This window comes from Canis lupus, chromosome 1 (genome assembly GCF_048164855.1).
Source record: "Canis lupus baileyi chromosome 1, mCanLup2.hap1, whole genome shotgun sequence".
Classification (NCBI taxonomy): domain Eukaryota; kingdom Metazoa; phylum Chordata; class Mammalia; order Carnivora; family Canidae; genus Canis; species Canis lupus.
In genome coordinates, this window is record NC_132838.1 from 94,646,995 (window position 1) to 94,669,213 (window position 22,219).

General features: G+C 41.5%; 1 protein-coding gene across 5 annotated transcripts in view; it reads left to right on the forward strand.

The window, feature by feature from the left end:
* PDCD1LG2 (programmed cell death 1 ligand 2) overlaps positions 1 to 22,219 on the forward strand; it is a 93,588-nt gene that overhangs the window by 41,083 nt on the left and 30,286 nt on the right. For 3 of the 5 annotated variants that reach the window (XR_012037622.1, XR_012037612.1, XR_012037628.1), the window contains one exon: positions 4,372 to 4,421. Coding sequence is in view for 2 of the 5 variants with exons in the window: in XM_072840410.1 (XP_072696511.1) it covers positions 4,372 to 4,421; positions 15,633 to 15,638 (56 nt within the window). In the remaining 3 variants the exon portion in view is untranslated. Of the gene's footprint in view, positions 1 to 4,371; positions 4,422 to 15,632; positions 17,718 to 22,219 lie in introns of those variants that run through there. The other 2 variants (XM_072840410.1, XM_072840426.1) reach the window with 1 other exon arrangement.

The following is a 22,219-nucleotide window of genomic DNA, read 5'->3' on the forward strand; positions in this document are numbered from 1 at the left end:
GCACTGGGATCTGCTTTCTCTCATGGGAGGCACACAGGTGCACATGCAAAAATGCATCTGCCATGGACACAGACTCATGTGTCTTGGAAGAAGGTTGAGAATGGCTGACACTGTGAATAGAGCTTTAAACCAGGGTCCGAATGCTAGGTCTGGACCTGATGCTGCCGTGTTTAGGCTCTATGATCGTGTACAAATCACCTAACTACTTTGAGATGGTTTTTCTATCTGTAAAATGGGAAATGACATGAGGATGAGCATTTCACAGCTTATTGACCCAACCTCACTGCCACTACTGGGGTTCACCTGGACTAGAACAAGATCTTCCAACTTGTCTCCCTGCATCCATTCTTGCCACTTGTGATACGGACTATTGTCACTTTTAGCTGGAACAGGCTTCTACATTCCACCAGCCTACTACATCTCCATGACTGGCCCTCCTCCAGGGCTTCCCCTGCTCACCAGATGAAGCCCCAACAAGCCCTGAGTGGTGTGACTCACAACAGCTTTACACTTCCTTACCATGGCCCGTGTTCTCCAAGCTCTAGCTGTAGAGGAGTTTGTAGTTCTCAGAGACCCCCAACTCCTTCAATCCTGAGTTTTCTCATTTAGCATTCGCTCTTCTTAAAGTACTTCCTTCTCCTAGTTCGCCTGAGTTGGTCATCCTTTATTTATTTTTTTACTATGCATTTTAATTTTATTTTTTAATTCAATTTGCCAACATACAGTAACAACATTAGTTTCCGATGTAGTTTTCAATAATTTATCAGTTGTGTATAACACCCAGAGCTATTCACATCACATGCCCTCCCTGATGCCTGTCATCCTTTGAATCTCAGCCAAGCTGCCATTTCATCAAGCCTGCTCTGATTCTATGCCCTCATCATACCCATTACAGCAAATCGCCTTGTGGGATGCTTCCATAGCACCTACTTCTCTTTTCAATACACTGAGCACACATTTATATGTCTAGGACCTGTTTTAATACTTTGGGCTATAAATGTAATTGCATCCCTTTTAATTTTCCAATTAATTTCCTCAAGCACCTACCTGCCCATCTTAGCCAGAAGTCTAGTGTCTCCTTCTTGCAGCTTGTACTTCTTCACTTCCCACAGACTTGTCAGGAGGCTAACTTAGCCCACAGGGCTGCTTCCAAACAGGCAGGGAGGGTCCCAGGGTGCCAGGTCAATTCCTCAGAGGGCCCTGGTTTTGAGCTGCTACTGTTTCTACTCCTGCCATACACAGCTCTGTTCCCTCTGGGGTGGGTGGATGAGGGTCTCCATCCAACATGCAAGACAGCCTTGCTGGTCCGGGTTCTCACACAGACCAGAATGACCCAAAATGACAACTTTCTGGCTCCCTTCACATGTTTTACCATTGTTTCCAAAGCAAGACCCTCAAGAGCTGATGAGACCAAAGGGGCTTCCTGCTTTAACTACAGCTGCACCCAGCCAGCTTCTTCTGCTCAAGCCTGGGATGGCAGTCCTAAATTCCTTCTTCTTTTTTTTTTTTAAGATTTTATTTATTTATTTATTCATGAGAGACACAGAGAGAGAGAGGTAGAGACACAGGTAGAGGGAGAAACAAGCTCCCCGCGAGAAGCCTGATGCAGGACGCGATCCCAGGACTCTGGGATCATGGCCTGAGCCAAAGGCAGACACTCAACCATTGACCCACCCACGTGCCCCATAACTTTCTTGAGTTCCTCTTAGAGCCAGGCTGCCCTGAACTTCTCAATCCATCTGAGAGAGTCAAGTAAAGGGGTAACAATCTCATCCTTTTTCTAGCCAGAAGGCTCCTTGGTTCCTAAAGAGATTAATCCACCTATGTTTCAACGACCAACTCTGCACAGCATGATGTACTGGGAGGGGCAGCCGTGGTCAGTCCATAAAAGGTTTTGTACCTAAGAGGAGCATTCAACCTAAGAGGAGCATTTTAACAATTCAGGGCTCCAGGTGACTCACTAGATTCTAGAGAAGAATCTAGCAACTTCTATTGTAAAAACAATGTCAAGGTCTCCTACATCTACTAGTCTGTAAGTTTCATGAGTGCAGGGGCTGTGTTTCTCTTATTCACCAATATATGCCTACTGTCTGAAACGTTACCTGGCATATGTAGATATTCAATAAAATTTTACACATTGAACTTACTATCTGCAGGTACCCATGCTAATCTGCTCCATATGATATAATAGCCATATGTGTTATTTACGTTTAAATTAAATAAAAATTCAACTCCTTGGGCACATTTTAAGTGTTTATACCTTATTAATGCTCAACAGTGACATGGGGCTAGAGGCTACTGCATTGGACACAGCAGATATACAATATTTCCATCTTCGCAGAAAGTTCTGTTGGACAGCGCTGGGCTAGACCCCTTACAAACTTCTTTTCAATTAATTTTACAAAAACTGCTTGAGGCAAGGAATAGTGTTGGTATGGCAGATGAAGAAACCGAAGCTCAGAAAGTATTCCTAAAGTCATATAGCTGGGGTTTGAACACAGGTCTGTCTAACACTAAAATGTGTGGCCTTTTTTGTTACCAAAGTGCTTAAAAACAATTGACTCAATCTGACTAGCATTATTTTGGGCAATGGAAGGAGAGTTTCATTCCAAAAGAATTGAGTGACTTGACCATTGGCTGGGCCAATGGAAAAGCCAAGCACAGAATCTAGGAAGAGTCACCAGGTCGCTATAGAGACCAGATCTCTAGAATAGGCCTACAGGTCTTTTTTTAAATTAATTAATTAATTTATTATTTATTTATTTATTTATTAAGATTTTATTTACTTATTCATGAGAGACAGAGAGAGGGAGAGAGAAGCAGAGACATAAGCAGAGGGAGAAGCAGGCTCCATGCAAGGAGCCTGACATGGGACTTGATTCCTGGACTCCAGGATCACTGCCTGGGCCCAAGGCAGGCGCCAAACTGCTGAGCCACCCAGGGATCCTCGGCCTACGGGTCTTAAGAACAGTATTTCTCAAATGCTCTGTGGTAAGGAACTATTTATTTTTATTATATTTTTAATATGTTAGGGTCAATGCTTTTGCAAAATAAGCTAAAAATTGAATTACTAAAAAGTGAAAGAAAAAGAAAAAGACATACAAGCCCAGTTTTTACTGGATTCAATGAATATATGACATTTCAATAAATGTCAGGAAAAAAAACATAGACAAATTACTATTAAAGTTTCTAAATGTTTATACTAGATCTCTATAATTGTCTTATTGAGGGCTGCTAACCAATAGTTCACCTATCACCATTAGCCCATGGACTCTACAGTCTAAATGACACTGTCCTAAGAGATTGAGCCAGGACTTTACAGGGATTTAAACCAAAGACAGAATATGTTGGCTGATGGTTACTTAAGAACCATAGAATGGCTGCACTAATCCCAAGCATTAGGGAGGACTGCCCTAGGAGTGCCTAGGTGGCTGAGTTGGTGAAGAATCTGCCTTCGGCTCAGGCCATGATCCCAGGGTCCTAGAATTGAGCCCCACATCGGGCTCCCTGCTCAGCAGATAGTCTGCTTCTCATTTTCTGTCTGCTGCTCCCCTTACTTGTGCTCTCTCTCTGTGTCTATCAATAAATTAATAAAATTTTAAAAAGAGAGGACTCTACCATTCAAGGACAATTTCTGTGGGTTAACTCTTAGGCTCAGTGTAAATCAAATATAAATCCTTGTAAAGAAGACTGCAATGCTGGATAGAGGCCCTCCAGGTCCAGGCCAACGTCAGTATTGTCATGAGGGAATTACTAAAAATCTGGTATACAGAGCAGAAGCAGAATTAGGGATTCACTGAGTTCAGGTACCCAGGCAACTGCAGGACATGGACATGAAGCTCTGGAAGAAAATCAATGTAGGGGAGAGAATATGACATCAGGGGTTGAAAAAGAAATGAAACCAGGGGAACAGTGGTTTCCTTTTATGAACGTGTGCTTCTTCCCTCTGAGTTACTTTGAAACAGTATCTGTCATGTACACCTTAGTATAAATTAATTGATCGGACCTTTTGCGCTATGTAGGGCAGACAGGAAGGAAGCGGCAGTCAAGAACAAAGCAGAAAAGGGAGAGAGAATCCTGAAACCAGACGTTTCCTGGGCTGAATACCCAAATTAGCAGGCCCTCAGTTTTTGAGTGCTTGGGACAAGGGTTTGAGAAAGGAAAGCAGAGGACTGCTTTGTTTGCAGTTTTCACCTAAGGGTATGGTTTTATATACCCTGTCATTCAGCCTGAGGTCTCCAGCCAAAAGGCACATTTGGATTTTTACATGTCTTTTATTTGGATTAACTTTTTGTTCTGCCATCTTTTAGCCTATAAACAGAATACTTTTCTCATTAATCTTATTCCATCACTGGAATTTCTCTTTTTCAGACACAACAAAAAACTCTATCACCACCGTAAGGAGGGAAGTGGACGGAGCTGTGAGTAGTCCATGATTTGTCTTGTCTTTTTCTGTCCCAGCTTGATTTAAGAAATGACCACTGTTCTATGAATGCACAAAGGGCAACTGGACGGTTTCAGTCTCTGCAGAATCTTTCTGTTCAATGGCATTTCAGCTAGTTGCTGTTGTAACCGTATGTTGTTCTATACTTTCTTGGGAGGAAAAAAAATGTCTGCTGTACAACCACAGGACAGTTGTACAGCCTTTGGTCTGTCTATATTTCTAAGCTCTCCAGCACAGGACATCTGGGCTCACATATTTGGAAATGTGGTTAATACTTAACACCAAGGGAAGATATTCAACTGTAAAGCAACCAATGGCTCCTGTTTTTGCAACAATTACTAAGTACGTTGTCTTAGCTATGGGTCAAGTTTGTAATGCTCAGGGAGTAGAAAGAAAGTCTCTTCATGAAGCTGACAGGCTTGGAGTTGGAATTTGTGGAAGATGGGATGTGGAGGTCAAGGGAATTGGGGTTGCTAAAATCATTTGGGCTAGTTGGATGAAAAGCATAGACCCTGGGGAAGTGGTGTTTTGAGGACAACAGGCGTGGGTCATATTGCACAAAGGGTATTTCTAGCTCTCTTGGGAAAGCCACCTTTCATTTTGTAATCTAGGAATCACGTGGTGTGACACATGAATTCATGAGTTCACCAAAATGAGAGGCAATTCACAGAAATTTCTAAATAGCTTTGTTATCAGCCACTCAAAATATTCAGAACTGGTCCTTTTAGAATTCTGCTGAATATATCTGTAAAATTCCAGAGGCACCAACTGTAAAAGCAACTCTAGAAAACCTTCCATACCAGGGTCTGTGTCTGGCCGATACAGAACACACAGCAATTTATAAGCATAAAATAGGACCAGAAGGAATAAAATTAGGCCCTGCAGCCTCCCACCTGCCACCATATCCCTGAAAGCCATTCGTGAACATACAGCCTGTTGCCGTAATTCTCATCCCTGGGTGCAGAACCAAGGAGCAAACTGCAGCTTAGACCTGAGCTATACTTGAGGTCCAGTTATGCTGAGTTTCTCTGAATCCACAGTGAGATTTTCTGGACTCAGAAAAGTTTCAGATTAATACTGGCAGTCCTAATTGAAACATCTGTTTCTTGAGAAACAAAACTCCTGTGTTCCTATAGATCCATCCACTTGATCAAAAGGTGAGTTTCCATGGGAGTGGCCTCAAGCATTTGTCTGAGTTCCATGAGCTCGAGCCTTTGTATCTGTCTCCTTCAACTACTCAGCAGGAGGAAGACATAGTGAAAGTCTTGAGAGCAGAGGGGTAAACTCAGATGCCCATATTGGCAGGCAGGTGTTGAAATGAGTAAGAAGAACATTCTATAACCAGGTAGGGAATGGTGACAAATGGACTAGCCTAATATTGTCAGAGAAGATGGAAATCCAGATTTTTATATAAAATATCCTGGTGATTAAATGCTGCCTGAAAGTATTTCAAATACCAAACAAATCAAATAAAATATGTCCATAGGCTAACTGAGCCCACCAGTGGCCAGTGGCAACCTCTGTCCTAGAGAGAAAGTATTATCAGAAAAGAGCTTAGAATCTGAGTAAGAAAGGCAGAACCATCCATCTGAGGAATTGAGAGATGCTCAAAAGCTTGCAACCATTCTAAATGTCTCATCCTGTGGCCTCCATACGTCTGAATATTGCACTGTTAATAGAGTGACTTCTTTGGATTAACAGGGTATCAACCATTTTCAAATACCTCTCCTTAAAACAGAAAAATCTCATATCCTTTTAAAATGGTATCTGAAATTCAAAATGAAGTAAATACTTGGTCAAAAGGCAAATTAAAGAAATAAGACTAATTCTCTTTCCTCCAACCAATGATAATATAATCACCCTTTGTACCTTCCGACCTGGGGCAGGGAGAGTCAATGAGGTGAGGGAATGATGCTCCTCCTCTCCCTTCCTCACTCCTCCCTGGAACTTACCTGAGAATATGTGCTATGCTGTGAAGAGGTCAGAACCACTTAGATGCACATCACAGAGGACTCACATAGGAATGTTCCTGGTACTAGTATTTACAAGAGCAGCAAATTAGAAATAATCAAATATGAATCAATGGGAGAATAGGTGACTAGGAAGTATACATAGCAACTAAAATGAAAGCGCCAAAACGGGATGTATTTTTGAGATGGATGACTGAAAAACATAATTTTGAAAGAGATTTCAGAAAGATATAGACAATATATTGGCAATTACAGGGTTTAAAAACATGCAAAGAACCTCTACGTAGCGTTTATGGAAACAGTCCTGTGAAGTAAAAGTACAAAACAGCATGGAAATTATATACACCAAATTTAACCTCTTAAACTGGGTGGTTGGGTATGCAGATGTCAATGATATTATTCTGGGGGGTAGGCACATAGATGTTGACAATATTATACTTTGTTGTGTGCCCAAAATATTTCTTTTTATAAAAAAGAGATCATGATTAAAATTCAAGGGATTTAGATTCAAGTTTTTCTGTGAGCTAGCTATAGAATCTCAGGTAAGATCCACTCCCTTTCTGGGCTTCAGTTTTGTCACCTGTAAACCGAGAGAGTTGGACCAAGTGCAGAAGGGCAAACTGGCCTCCTCTCAGCTTCAGGAAGTGCTTAGCACAGAGAGAAGGGGATGGTTTGGGAGACCATTTCTAGGCGAGGAGTGTGGTGATTATAAATGATGTCTGCTTTGGGTGGGGATGCAGAGAAGTCATAGATCTTGGCCATATATTTGCCAAACGTGGAATAGATGCTCTTTTTAAAAAAACAGTTATGTGTGTATCTGTGTTTCTGTTTATCTTTTGTCACATACATGCATATTTTTTTTTTACATGCATATTTTAACACTTACATAACGCCAGCACATTATGTTGTTTTCTTCCTGGTCCAGTCGCATTCAAACTTATTTGTGGATTGACTCAAATGTAGAAATTGACAGTGATCAATGGTGGTGGAATATTTAAAAAATGGCTCATTTTTACTTAGCATAATGTTTTATGACTTTGTCTAGACAAATATCAATGTGTTAGATTTCAGTGTGTATATTTTTTTTTAAAGATTGTGCTTATTTATTCGAGAGAGAGAGACAGAGATGGCAACAGAGATAGCGAGTGGGGAGGAAAAGAAGCATCCCTATAAAGTTGCTCACCAGTTGTTAACGCTTTATGGAGAACTCATTTCGCATTTTGGAAACAATCCCCTAGGAAGAAGAGGGAGCAGGACATGGAAATAGTGATTTGGGGAATGGGAAGAGAATAGGTCTGGGGCCCACTGTTTAGAGAGCCAAAGAACTTGGTGCCTGTTGTTGAGGGCAAGAGATACTTCAGGCTCTTTCAGAGAAACAGAACCACAGAACCATTAGGAGACTGGCAAATGTGAAATCTGTAGGGCAGGCTTGCAGGCTGGAAGTTCAGGTAAGACTTAAAATTCGGAAACCTAAATCTGTAGAGTAGGCCAGCAGGCTGGGAACTCAGGTGGGACCCATGCACCACAATCTGAGGCAGAAGTCCTTCTTTGGGAAACCTCTGTTGTCGCTTTTCAACCAATTGAATGAGACCCACCCACATCCTAGAAGGTCATCTGCTTTATTTAAAGTCCCCTGATGGGGAGTGTTTATCACATCTACAAAATACCTGCTTCATAGCAACATCTAGACCAACACTTAACCAAATGCCTGGGTACAACAGTCGTTTAGCCAAACTGACACAGAACATTAACCGTCACAGGCATTGAGATGTGAGGGGGGCAGCCTTGGCTGGAGTAAGTGAATTTCCCGGACTCCTCTGAGCCTGAAAAAAAGTAGAAGTATGTGACTATCTATTATCTGGTCACAGAGTTGTCCAAGAGGCCCGGGTTCTGTCTAAAACCCATTCAGCCATGAACCTGCTGCCCTAGATGTGCACACAGACTCACTTTTAGGGTTTCCTGCTCAGCTCATTGCCTCTTTCAGCAACAAAAGGATGTGTGACCTATCAGCATCCTGCACTTTATGTGTTTTGAAATAACGAATAGGTGAGTAAACTAGGAGGGGAAGAACAAGGCTGTCACCAAAATACCCTGATAAAATTAAGCTGAAGGGTTTGGAAATGATTCGTCTATCTTACCGTCCATTTGTCTGTGGTTCTTGTAGTTTATTCTGCGGTAAATGTAAAAGTTAACTGATTTTGACTGAATTTTGTCTCACTACTAGAAGCTAAATCTTGTTTAATTTTAGTTGTTGGCCAGCTCAAATATAAATAATTTATACACCTTTTAGAACATTTTTAAAATTACATATTTTTTTCCTGAGCAAAAATGAAGCACAAGAAAGTATAAAGAAAATTAAAGTAATTTATTTTTTTTATTTTTTTTAAAGTAATTTAGAATCCATTGCACACAGATTACCATGGCTAAGACTTAATATTGCTTCAATTTCTAATATTTTTTTTGTATTTAAATTTTACAAAATCAAATTACAAGCTATACACATAGCTTGATATAGTTTTTTTAAACATAATTTTGTGTTATTAGGATTACTTATATGTTTAATGGCTTTCATATTTTATTGTATACATGGACTGGGACTTAGCTTCCTAATTCCCTGTTGCTGGACATTTCATGTGTACCTTATAGAATCATTTCATGTTTTTGTTATTTAGGTATTATCACAATTAATAGCCTTATACATAAATCTTTATATTCAGCTCTGATTATTACTGTAGGTAAAATCCAAGATGCAAGTTACTGGGGTAAACCTGTAGGCATTTTTAAGACTCTCAAAATGTATTGTTGAATTGCCTTCTAACAGGTTGTACCAATTTGTACTAGCAATATATGAAAGACCTAGTTTTATTATTACACCTATCCCAGTGCTAGGTATTATTGCTTTCAAATTTTACTAATTCAGAAATTGAAAATTGTACATCTTGCTTTCTCTCTTGCTTTAAAAGAGAGAGAGCATGTGAGCATAAGGTAGGGGGGAAGGGTGGAGGGAGAGGGAGAGAGTCTTTTTTTTCTTAAAGATTTTTATTTATTAATGAGAGACACAGAGAGACAGAGTCATAGGCAGAGGGAGAAGCAGGCTTCCTCTGGGGAGCCTGATGCGGGACTCAATCCCAGGATCCTGGGATCACGACCTGAGCCAAAGGTAGACGCTTAACCACTGAGCCACCCAGGCGCCCCAGGAGAGAATCTTAAGCAGCTCCACACCCAGCATAGAGCCTGACATGGGGCTTGATCTCACGATCCTGCGACCACTGCCTGAGCCAAAATCAAGAGTCGAACACTCAACCAACTGAGCCACCCCGGCAATCCCATCATTATTATTTTAATTTGCACTTTAAAGTAACTAGTGAGCTAAAACATTTCATAAATTTATAGGTTTTTATCTTCTTTGGGAACTGTCTATGCATCTTTTCCATCTTTTTACTTATGCCTTCACTTAGAGTTAATAGTAACCCATTACCTGCTATATAGTCTATTAATTTCCCTGATTTGTCACTTACTGTTAAGCTGTTTTTTTTCTTATCCTTAGAAAACAGGTATTGGATATAGTAAAATTGGGTTCATATGACCAGGTTATAAACATTAATGTCCTAAATGACGTATATTTATTAAAAGAAAATAAGTCAGTTAAGCATCTGCCTTCAGCTCCCGTCATGATCTCAGGGTCCTGGGATGGAGCCCCACCTTTGGCTCTGTGCTCAGCTGGGAGTCTGCTTCTGCCTCTGTCCATCTCCCCTACTCATTCTCTCCCTCTCTCTCTCTCTCTCTCAAATAAATGAATAAAATCTTGTTAAAAAAAAGCAAAGAGTATATTAATTGTAACATTTATGCTAGGTAATAGATCACAGCAAGTAGGATCTGCTGTTTCTAGAGGACTGAGTTATACATTTCTAGAAAGCAAGTGCAGTATCTTCTTCCTTTCAAAGCCCACGACATCCTAGGATGAGTTATACTCTCAGTAGCTACCTATGAAATGGTGGTTGACCAAAGTTAACATTCTACTTACTGTCCATTGGTAAGTGTCAGCTCAAGAGAAGGGAGGGTGCAAATCACCTCCTGTTTTTGTAAACAAACTTTTATTGACATATAGTCATGCTTATAGTTTCCTTATTATCCCCCAAACTTTCATATGGCCCCCCTCTGCCTCTGATGGCAGAGCTGAGTGACTATGGTAGAGACCACATAGCCCATCAAGTCTAAAGATTTTATAGTCTAGCCCTCCAGAAAGTGTGCACTGGCCCCCAACCCAGAAGTTGTCTGTGTCTGTGTACCTTCTCACACTGAATGTACTTGGTCTTGTTCTCAGTGCTCTGATGCTACTCCCAGCTCCTATCTCAGCTCCAGAAAGACTGAAGACAGAGCCTCACAGGGGTCCAGGCAGCTCAGGGCCTGAAGACAGAGCCTCACAGGGGTCCAGGCAGCTCAGGGCGCTCAGGGCACTCACTCTCCCACACCCGTGCTCTGCCATCCCAGCTCTGCCTCACCCCCAAAATACCTATATGGGGACAGTGTCAAGTCCCAGGCTGTGCAGGCATCATTCTGACCCTCCTGTTCTTAGTCACACATTTACCTTAATAGACAGTCTTGGGACTTGCCCTGAGCATGTCCATCTGCCAAGACTTCTACTCAGATAAATAGTCTCCCTTCCCACTGAGGAAGGGAAGAGCTTGGTGGTTTTGCTTCATTGGCCAGAGACCTGAAGCGAGACCCAGCTAATGTGGGAGGGCCCTGCAGGACTCAGAAGCGTGGTGACTGCTGTGCAGGGCTGGGTTTTCCACCCCATGGCTCTGCCTCAAACTTTCTAGGCCACTCTGGGAGAAGTGTTGCCTGTTCTTATTCTTGCGGAAATCCAGACTTCTCGATCTCCCCAGGTGGACTTCAAGGCCTTCACTTTAATATCTAAAATCAACAGACTCGGGCCAAACTAAATGCGGCCAAAGAGACACCTCATCGCCATCCTTCTCCAAGTTCACATAGTTCCTGGTTCTGCTTTTGCATATGTGATAGGATTGCACATCTCTATAATTAACTTGTGGTTGGGTGTGGTCACGCGATTTGGCCAACTAAATATAAGCATAAGGATGTGTGTTACTTCTGGGTAGAAGATATAAGGGCTAACTTGGGCTTTGCTGTATTTTCTTTTTCCATCTGGCATGGTAACCAGCAACATTTGAGGCAGTGAATGCTACCTTAGCTTGGGTCTCTGAGGAACTACAAGCAATAGAGCCCCTTGCTGATCCTCAGTGGATATGGAATATGAGCAAGAATAAACCTTGGGGGTTTGGGGGTTGTTTGTTACTGCAGCATAACCAAGTCTGATCCTGACTGATACAACAGAGAAAAACTGGAACCTCTACTCATACAGCATATACCGCCATTTACAATTCTGTTTCTGAGGCATGATAATATGGGGAAATGCTTTCTATAGAACAAAAAGAAAAGAAAGGTAGGATGTAAAAATATACTTACCATTATCATTAGTGCTCTATTTTAAAAAATGGTTTAAATAGATCACCACACCACTTTCTCACAAAGAAGTTTAGTAAAAATATTGGAATGCCTATAATCATCATCTTTACAGGCTGGAAGCCTGTACTGTTTTCTTCTTTTATGCTTTCTGAATTTTCTTTGTACGTGAATACATTTTTAAATGTCTCAGTGTATCATTTTTTTAAGTACCCAGGGGTGCTTGTTAGATGAAGAATGATCTCTCTATCCTTATCTCTCATTCTACATACCCCCTCTTTCATATCCCAATATATCAAATGCATAATAGGGAACTCTCCATTAGATCCTCATCAACTATAGAGAGCCCTCTTTCAAGGACACATGCCAATGTCTTGGTTGTCTTTTAGGAGTTCTGAACCTGGGCAGCCCTGGTGGCCCAGAGGTTTAGTGCCACCTTCAGCCAGTGGTGTGATCCTGGAGACCCAGGATTGAGCCCTGCATCGGGCTCCCTGCATGGAGCCTGTTTCTCCCTCTGCCTGTGTCTCTGCCTCTCTCTCTGTGTCTGTCATGAATAAATAAATAAAATCTTTGGAAAAAAAAAAAAGGAGTTCCTAACCCAGTGAACCTAGAAGGAGCGGCTACATACATCCTTCCTGCAAGGATGTAAGAGATCAGGTCTGGGCCCATGGCTTTTTGCTCTCATGTACCCAAGCTGTCAACCAGTAGATTTCAAGAGTAGATTTTTGATACTGTATATATAGATCATGATTCCTTTAAAAAAGAGTTATCCTAGTCATCATGACATGATTTGTTAGCAGTTACAAACCATGTAACCTGACTTCCTCATTTTACAGATGGCAAGATTTGGCCTAGGGGATGTTAAGTGACTTTCTTGAATGAAATAACAACAGAGAAATAAAGGTCTTATGATCCCCAGTATAGTACTACTCATTCTCTCATTCACTCTGCATTACATACTGTCTGCTATTTGCATGACTTTGTGTTAGGTCAGCTGTGTGGGAATTGTAAGGATGAACAAAGCACAACATTAGTACTCCAAGATTCTTACAATTAAGTACTGGAGACAAGGTATTCAAAAAACTATTCTCATTGGCATAGGTTGGGCTAAAATTAAAAGCCAGATTTCTGTATACCCTCTATTGATCAAATGTCTGTGGTTTTGTTTTGTTTTCTTGCATGAATCTCTTGTCTTCCCCCTAAGAACTTCCACCTGAGAACTGACCACAACTTCCACAAGCCAGCATGGCACAGGTGCCTCCGTTCCCCTTTTCCCCTCGGTGGTTTCCAATCTTCTCTTCCTTTTCCCATGATAACATTTTCATAAAGGAAATATTAGAATACCTGTATATCATAAGGGGGTGATCTTCAGTCTTCCCGTGTGTCTCCTTTACTCTCACTACTACATCCACACCTCTGACATGAATGCATAAGTTTTTTTCTCCACCAGGAAATTCTCTGTGACACCGGCTTGGTGTTCTATGATTTAACTCAATTCTGACAGTACCTACCTGGAGATAGCATGAGATCCCACCCGTTAAGAGCTTGATCCCACAAGACTGCCCTCCCCACCCTTCACACCCTACTGCAGATGCCAGTGGCAAGTCCCAGTTGTCACCTGTGCTTTTGACCAATTAGCTGTAAATCTGAAGTTCCCAACGTCCCCTCCTTAGGTTCAATGAATTTGCAAGAGTGGTTCACAGAGCTCAGGAAAACAGTTTACTTACTTTTTACCAATTCTTTATAAAAGGTTATGATACAGATGAACATCCAGATGGAAGAAATGCGTAGGGCAAGATATGTGGGGGTTTCGGTTTCCATGCTTTATGTGTTTGCCACTCTCCTAGCACCAACATGTGCTCACCAACGCAGAAGTTCTTGGAAGCCCTACCTTAGGGATTTTTATGGAGGCTTTATTCCATAGGTATAACCAATCATTAACTCCATCTTTGGAGGCTTTATTCCATAGGTATAACCAATCATTAACTCCTTCTCCCCTCTCTGGAGAATGGGGTTTGGGAGTGGGAGGTGGAGCTGAAAATTCCAAGCTTCTAATCATAGCTTGGTCTTTCTGGTGACCAGTCCCATCCCACTCTCCCACCTCCTCCCCCATCCAGGAGCTCACCAAGAGTAACCTCTTCACAACAAAAGACAGTGCTATCATCCAGGACATTCCAAGGGACTTGGGAACTCTGTCAGGAAGTGAAGTCAAAAGCCAAAGGTTAGAACAAAAGACGCTCCTAGAGCTCTTATCTCTTAGGAAATTACAAAGATTGTAGGAATTCTGTGCCAGGAACCCAGGCCAGAGACCAGTACATAGATTTTCTATTATCTCACAAAAGCAGATTAAAATGGTGGTGAAACTGGAAGGGGGACTATAAACCCTACCATAGGTCCCTGCAAAGGCCTCTAAAGTACATATGTACTTCTTGGAACATATTCAGAAAATCATGTAGCTCTCAAACTATCACTTTATTCCAAAACCCACCTTATTTACGTATCCTCAGAATCCCCAGAAACACCAGCCCCATGTCCACTTCCTTCCATGCAGAGAACAGCTATTCCAGGAAGAGAGGGGAGTGTTGGAGGAGGAGACACTGACGGCCTCATTCACCTGGGGTCATGGTTTTTAAATGTGTGAAAAGTCAGTGTATTTTTTATAGTTTTCTATGGCTTTATAAGAAGCACAATACTACATAAGAGTTCAGAGATGGGGAAAAATATCATTTTAGGGTGGGGATAGTCAGAGAAGAGGGAAATTTTCATGGAGGAGGTGCCTGGAGGTGACCAAGCAAGAATAGAAGTTACAGACTATTCTAGATGGGGGGACCAGGGGAAAGGCAGAGGTAGGGAGACATGAGCATCTGTGGAAAAAGCCATGGGCCCCTAGCCTGGAAAAAGCCAAGTGTGATATAAGAGGAAAAACTGTCAGGGGCCATCCTGGGAACCAGGAGTTCTAGACAAAGGAAGTTAGATTTCACTCATCAGGCATGGGTGCCTTGGTCAGGTCTCAGCAGGAAGTGGAGGGCACACTTACAGATTTTATTAGTTACAAAGACAAGAGCAAAGAATAGAGGAGACCAATGGGAAAAGTTGAGCACCCTGGAACTGGCAAGAGCAGGGAAGAGTTGACCATCCCTAGGCCTGAAGGGGATGGGGAAGAAGCAGTTACCAGAACACTGGTAAGAAACAGCATTGGGAGAGGGCTCCTCCACAAGGATAAAATCAGTTGGCAACCTGCCTGGGGGTTGCTGAAGCATGCACACCCCACCCTCACTATGCTGCCCATGACAATTTTCTTTATCCTCTAGCCTGGGAGGAAAGCATGCAGTGGGAGCCAGGGGGAAGACAGCCTGATGAGTAGTCCAATGTCATCCTCCTGTGACCTGTGCAGAGTAGAGCAGGGAGGAGAATGAGTCTTCAGGAAAGAACAGAAATATCTGGTGCAATGGGGATCTATCAAAGGTTTTGAATAGCCCCATGAACTGAGCTGACTGCAGGCCAGAGGATGGAGAGAAAAAGCCTCTTGCAATGAGTCTGGAGACCTGGACCCAGGGCCGTGGTAGAGAAGCACAGACAAAGCTTCTGAACTATGCTGCATCGGATACATGAGCTTTCCCGCCCCCAGCCCCCCACCCCCTTCAGCGGTTTGTCACTCCAATCTCATTTTTGAGAGCTCATATCCTTTCTGATCAGAAAATTAACTTTCCCTATTTGTGGATTTCTCTCCCCAGATTTGAACCTGTGGTTTCAGGAGCTGGGGTGACCTGATGGGACATCCTCAAGAAGCTTCTGGACTCTGAACAAGAATCTGTGGCCTGCAGAGCTGCTTGTTTGTACTTTTCCAATGTGTAGATCCAGTGTTCACCTGGAGACTGCAAAAAGATGAGGCAGCTCCTGGCCTCCTGTGCTCAGAGGAAGCCAGGCAGCCTGCCGCTCACAGATCCAGGCTCTCCCCTCTGCAGACTGTGACGCTAAGCAAGCACTACAGCACTTTAGAAAATGATCACGCTGGATGCTAGATGCCAATGAGTGTTCTGAGGCTCCTTCTTGCTGCCAGACTGAGCACTAAGGGAATTTTGCCCCTCGCACTTCCAAAGTGATTTCCAGAAGCAGAGATGATTTCCAGTTACAGAAATGGACCAATTTCCAGTAGATTATTTTTATCTACAGTTTTGTCTGGATACCAGAAAAGCTTATTGAGACCATGAACTCGCAGAGCTTTAAACAAAGTCGAGGCATAATTGGCATGTCATATGGCTTAGTGGAATCTTGAAAGCCTCTGAGTTGTTTGAATTAACAGAAAGCATTTAATTACATAGTGCGCGACTACAAATTGTAGAGAAAGGCCGTTGAGTATTTTTGTGAGATCTAAATCACAAAGCATTTGTTTTAACCTGTAATGACACCATATTGAATGATTTTTTTAAAAAACTATATCTTCCTTTTTAAAAAAGCTGTTGTTTTGATTTTTTTTTTTAACCTCAGAAACCAATGGCATCCATTTAAAAAAATCTGGCACACTAATATGCTGCACCTGCCAAGATTTCAGATGGGTACCCATAATGTTCAAAGCTTCTTTCCTGGCCTTCTCTATGGCTTTAAGCTTCACCTTTCAGTGGTTTGGTTCCAAGTCTGGACACAGTGACACTCACTAGGCAAGGCCTTTGATGTTTGGCGATGTAGAAATGCTGTGGAATCCCCTTATGTGTGTGTCAAGGGGGAAGGTCAATTTTACCGCTTGCAGCAACAACCGGTTAGTCATGTTAAGTTTGTCCTGTGCTGCAACCATAACCTATAAACTCCCAAATGTATGCCTTGTCAAGCCCAGTAGAGTCTTAGGTTAGTGGGTTATCTTTCTCAGTTTTGAACCATGAGGATCGGAGCAGATTATATCTTCCCCTTAGACTGTGAGAACTCCGGAGGGCAAGAAGGGAGCAGGGTTTTGTCAGTGCTACGGCGTGCGTGTTGGGTGGGATAGATGCTTCATGCATGGTTGGCTCCAAGACTCACCAAAATATGGAGAAGAATAGCTACATGTAATATTCTTACTTTTTACGACCTTTATATGATTGGCTAAAAGGTATATAATAGCACTCCTTAAAAACACAAAAGCTGGATGAGTTCTGTGTCTTTAAAAAAAAAGTACCTTTTACAAAGGAAGCAAAAATAGCATTTGGGAGAGTTTGAGGAATTGAGAAAAGCCAAACAAACAAAAATTACCTATGATTTCATCATCTTGACACAAATATTTTCATTTTTGCTATTGGCATTTGGTCCTTGTCCTGACATAGACACGATTTCAGCCATAGTTGTGATTTTCTGTCCTTTTTTAAATTTCTCATCATACCACGGGCTCCCAGCTGTGTGGCTGACTGGTCCTCCTAATTATCATTTTTTAATGGACTCATGAGTTATAGATCATAATGAGAGGGGTTTGGGCCCAAGCTCTCTTCATCCCCTGAACGCCCATTTTTTGACTAGTGGACTACAGTGACCTTTAGGGTTTAAAGAGTAGTATCATTTCAGAGTAGTGTTTAGGAATCCCTGAAAAGCCTGGGTATTTCCATTTCCCCCAATGCACAGATACCTTCATAGATGACTTCAAGTCCCTTTGGGGATGGCTTTGAGGAAGATCTGCCATATTTGTGGCATTGTTGCAGGGTCTTCTCTGAGAATTGGGGAAGAAGCTATGATGCTCAGTTGTGAAAAAGTCAAGTCAGATTTCTATTCTATAGATCAAGTAATGCTTTGGTAGGCTGGCTGTCTATTTCATTCTTAGGGCCAACCACTACTAAAGATTTCCTAAAAGTAAAGAATTCTGATGCCTATTCTGGGATCTTATCCTCTCTACTGAATTCAGGAAGCCCATCTCAGGGACAGACTTTCCTCCTATCATCCTTGGCCTGTAGAAAGCAGCTACCTGGAAGTGTTCAAGGTGGCTGGGGCTCCCTCACTAATGCGTTTCTCAATGCTCTCATGAAGGGAATGTTCCTTGGGCCCTTTCAAGGTGAAGAAATATGCACAGTTCATACATGATGAATTACTTCATTATTTCTAACTCCTAAAGCCTGCAGGAGCCTTCCTGTTTATTATTCCATGGAAATCCTATCAACTCAATGTCACCGTTGAGCATAGGTTTCAGCCAAACAACTAAGTAAACAGACCACTCCCAGCTGCTCAAGCTGATACATTTGTTTCAGCTTGCTTTTGCTGTATAACAAAACTTAAGGCTTTCACAGCTTAGGTTTATCATGTATGCTTTTATGATTTTGTATGTCAGCAATTTAGGCTGGGTTTAGCTGGAGCAACTCATTTCTGTTTTATATGGCACCAGCTGGGCTCACTCATGCATTTGCAGGCAGTTGACAGATTGAAGATTGCTGGTCTTAGGTGGCCTCAGTCAACATTCTTGGAGTTGGTGCTGTTAGCTGCACCATGTATCTTCAGCAGGTCTATCTGCTTTTTTCGGTCTGGAAGCTGATCCAAAAACAGCAAAAGAGGGCAAACCCCGAGGTACAAGTGGTTTTTGGGTTTCTGTTTGCATCACATTTGCTAATTATTTGTTGGCCAAAGCAAGTCAGGTAGCTAGGCCAAAGTCAATGTGGGAGGGACTTACACAAGGGCCTGCTCTACAGAATGGCATTATTCCCTGGGGGCTGTTGCTGTAGCCATCTACTGTAGCAGTCCAAAAACCTATGGAAAGTGTATTATATCAGGGTTACCTAAATTTGGCCCCAACACAATGTTGTCTTCTGTTTTGGCCTGATACCCTTAGAATCCATCTTGATATTTATTAGTTAGGTTTCTTCTAGGATCAATTTAACAAAATCTTGTGATTTTGGGGGGTAAATCCTTTTCCTCCAGAGCAAGACTATGCCCTTCTCCCCCCAGGAATATGCTGGGATCTGACTCTAGATAAAAGCCCAAGGGCCATGAGAGCTGAGAGCAGTGGGGTTTAAAAAGAATAGGGATCCCCATGCAAGGCACCTGCCTCATCTGTGCTCAGCACAGGTCTTTAAGCAAAAGAAGGCTGATATCATCAAATAGGAAATGAGAGGCTTCTTCCAAGGGAAGTTCAAGGATATTGAGGGGTCAGGGGAGGTCAAGATTTTCAGCTTCATCCAAGTCTGCCCCAATGTTCCTGTTCCCAGTGTTGGAGTCCTATTCCTTCCAAATTCCTGCCCCAACTGTCATACGTGAGACTTGGCCAGTCTGTGAATGTTTGACTGGAGTTTAATTTGTAAAATGTCTGTCCTGTAACTTAGAAGAAATAAGAAATACTTTCAGGGAAGGCTTAGGAGCCCTCTAATGCTCTGAAGACAATTTGAGCCGCATGCTCTGTGCTCGTTATTTCCCTCCCACCAGCACCCTAGCACAGTCAGAAGCAGCCATCTCAGCCTACATTCCTTGTGACCATCTTTGGCAGTTCGGGAACCTCCACACCTCTGCATCCTGCTGGCACTCAGACCTAGGAGGAATAGATCCTAATGCGATGCATCACAATGCCATTGCATGCTATAGATTACCAGTTCCCATTTCCACTGGCAAAGAGTTCGGCTCTGAGTTCGAAGAAAATCAGCCCCAGAATTCTGTTTTGAAGAGTCTGTGCCCTAGGAGTCCTCCCAGTGTCCATTGAGGAAAGTGGAGTAGATTTAATATTAGGAGTTGGTTAAAAAGATATTAGAAAGCAGAAAGAGCAAAAAGTAGATACCAAAGAGATACCTTAGAGTTCTTAGAATTGCAGACTGCAGCTAGCTTCCTGCTGTGGATTGATTGCTGATGTGAGAAATGCAGAAACAAAACAGGAAGGAATGATCTGCCTCCCACATTCCTGTCTCTCCAGGCTTCCCATCTATTGAACTTTACAGGAAGCCAGCCAGCAAGGAAAGCTGGTAAATGCAGTCCACAGAATTCCAGCCCTAGACCAACAGAACAGAATAGAGGAAGAAAATAGGCTTGGAACTGAGAACAGGAGGCAAGTGACCAACCAATTCCTGCATCAAAACTCATCTGGGTAAATGGAGATCTATTCTGTGGGAGAGGAAAGTACAGAGACCATGGATTCCAGTTAGATTGTAGCACAAGGAACTTTCTTAAACTTTGTGGCATTTGACCATATTACAAGGGCCTAATATATATCTAATATATATTTATTGATTAATTGGGCAAGAAGACAGCAATTTGGAACTGCTTTGACCAGGAGCATAGGACAAAATAAATTTTATATGCATTATTTTTAGAAGAAGTTGTATCACTTGCATCATTTGGTTGCAATTGAAAAAAAAACCTGATGCAAATAGGCTTTATATTAAAAAACAAACAAACAAAATGCAATGGCTTATGTAACTGAACAGTCAAAGCTGTGGGTGGACATGGGGGTCTAAGCAATGACCTCAGAATCCAGGCTCTCTACCATTTGTTTAAGTCTTTGTACTCCTCTGGAAATCTGAAATAATCCAAAAAGATCTAGAAAGCTAAAGACATGGAGACATTCGTTGCAAATATAAATATGTGATTTTCTCAAAAAGGCTTTGCCATGGGACACCTGGGTGGCTCAGCAGTTGAACGTCTGCCTTTGGCTCAGGTCATGATCCCAGGGTCCTGGGATCAAGTTCTGCATCAGGCTCCCTGCAGGGAACCTGCTTCTCCTGCCTTTGTCTCTGCCTCACTCTCTGTGTCTCTCCTGAATAAATAAATACAATCTTAAAAAAGAAAAAAAAAAAAGCTTTGCTGTAACACTGAATGAAAAAAGCATGGTAAAAACTCTAAACTCAGTTATTCAAGTTAAAAAAATGAACTAAAAAAAATATGCTTGGATATGCAGCAAGAACCATGTCAAGGTTTATACTCATACTCAAAAATAACATTCCAAGGATTTTCTAAAGGAAATCCAAAGACTGAAGCAAAATGTGCCTGATTTGAAAAAAAAATGTACTAATTACAGTCTTATCAGGATGGCTCCAAACTGGAAATAACCTGTCAAACAAAATGGAAGTGAGTTAGTCATAGTAATTTGTATTTGTATTGCTGACTATTATCTAGTCATAAAATGACAGTTAAAAAGATTATATAGAGATATGAAATCTCTATATACATGAAATCATTGTTACGATATAATTTTAAGTGAAAAAAATAATTACCCTGAGCCCATCACTGTCACTCAATTTATGTACGTGATCTCTTTTCATGCTCACACAATCTGATGGGTAGGAAGGGTGCTACCCTCATTGTTCAGATGAGAAAGTTCAGATAAAGTTCCTTAGTAATTTTCCCAGTTTACACAGTTAGTAGAGTGAGGATTCAATCCTAAGCTCACTAACACAAAAGCCATTTCTCCTTATCAAATATGCTGTAAAAGCCCTAGACACTTAAGTATAAGTGGCAAAAAGAGAGAGAGAGAGAGAGACAGAGAGAGAGAGAGAGAGATAAAGAGAATTAGCCTGGAACAACGATGTGGTCATCTTATAATAACAGTTTCCTTTCTATTACAATGTCAAATCCAAATAAATAAATAAGAAAAAAGTGAGAATGGAACAAAAAGCTAGGAAGAAGCAACTAAAATATTAACAGATTTGTTAAAGTGGTGGAGTTGTGTGTAACCTCCTCCCTTTTCTCTATTTTACAAAATTTTCTGGTAATGTACAGCTCTTTTGTAAAGTATTATTTTAAGTGTTTACATTGGTAGCACATGCACTAAAATGGGAAGATAGAATATTAGTATGGCCCTGGATGACACACAATTCTGGAAGCATTTCATATATATATATATAAAACAGTGAGTACTATATATGTATACCAAAAATGATATGATATGATATGGAAACCAGAGCTCTTTAAGCTTATTGATCATTGAAACACTGTGATACTCAGAAACAGCAATGGTATTTCTGGCAGTGTGTTATCAGGAATATGAATATCTGTCATTTCTTTCAGAAATTTTGAGGATACTGTGATTTCACTTATAGGTGGAATCTGAACAAAACAAATGAATAAACAGAACAAAAGAGAAAGAGGCTCATAGATACAGAGAACTTGTGGTTGCCAGAGGGAAGGGCTGGGGAGATGGGCAAAATAGGTGAAGGGAAGGAGGAGATATAAATTTCCCGTTATAAAATAAATAACTCATACCATAGGGAATATTGTCAATAATGTTGTAATAATTCTGTATGGTGGCCGATGGTAACTAGGCTTATTGTGGGGATCATTTCATAATGTATGTATGTATATGTCCAATCAGTATGTTGTACACCTGAAACTGATAAATACTCTATATCAGCTATACTTAAGTTGAAATAACTGGGGGTATTACTTCCACAAA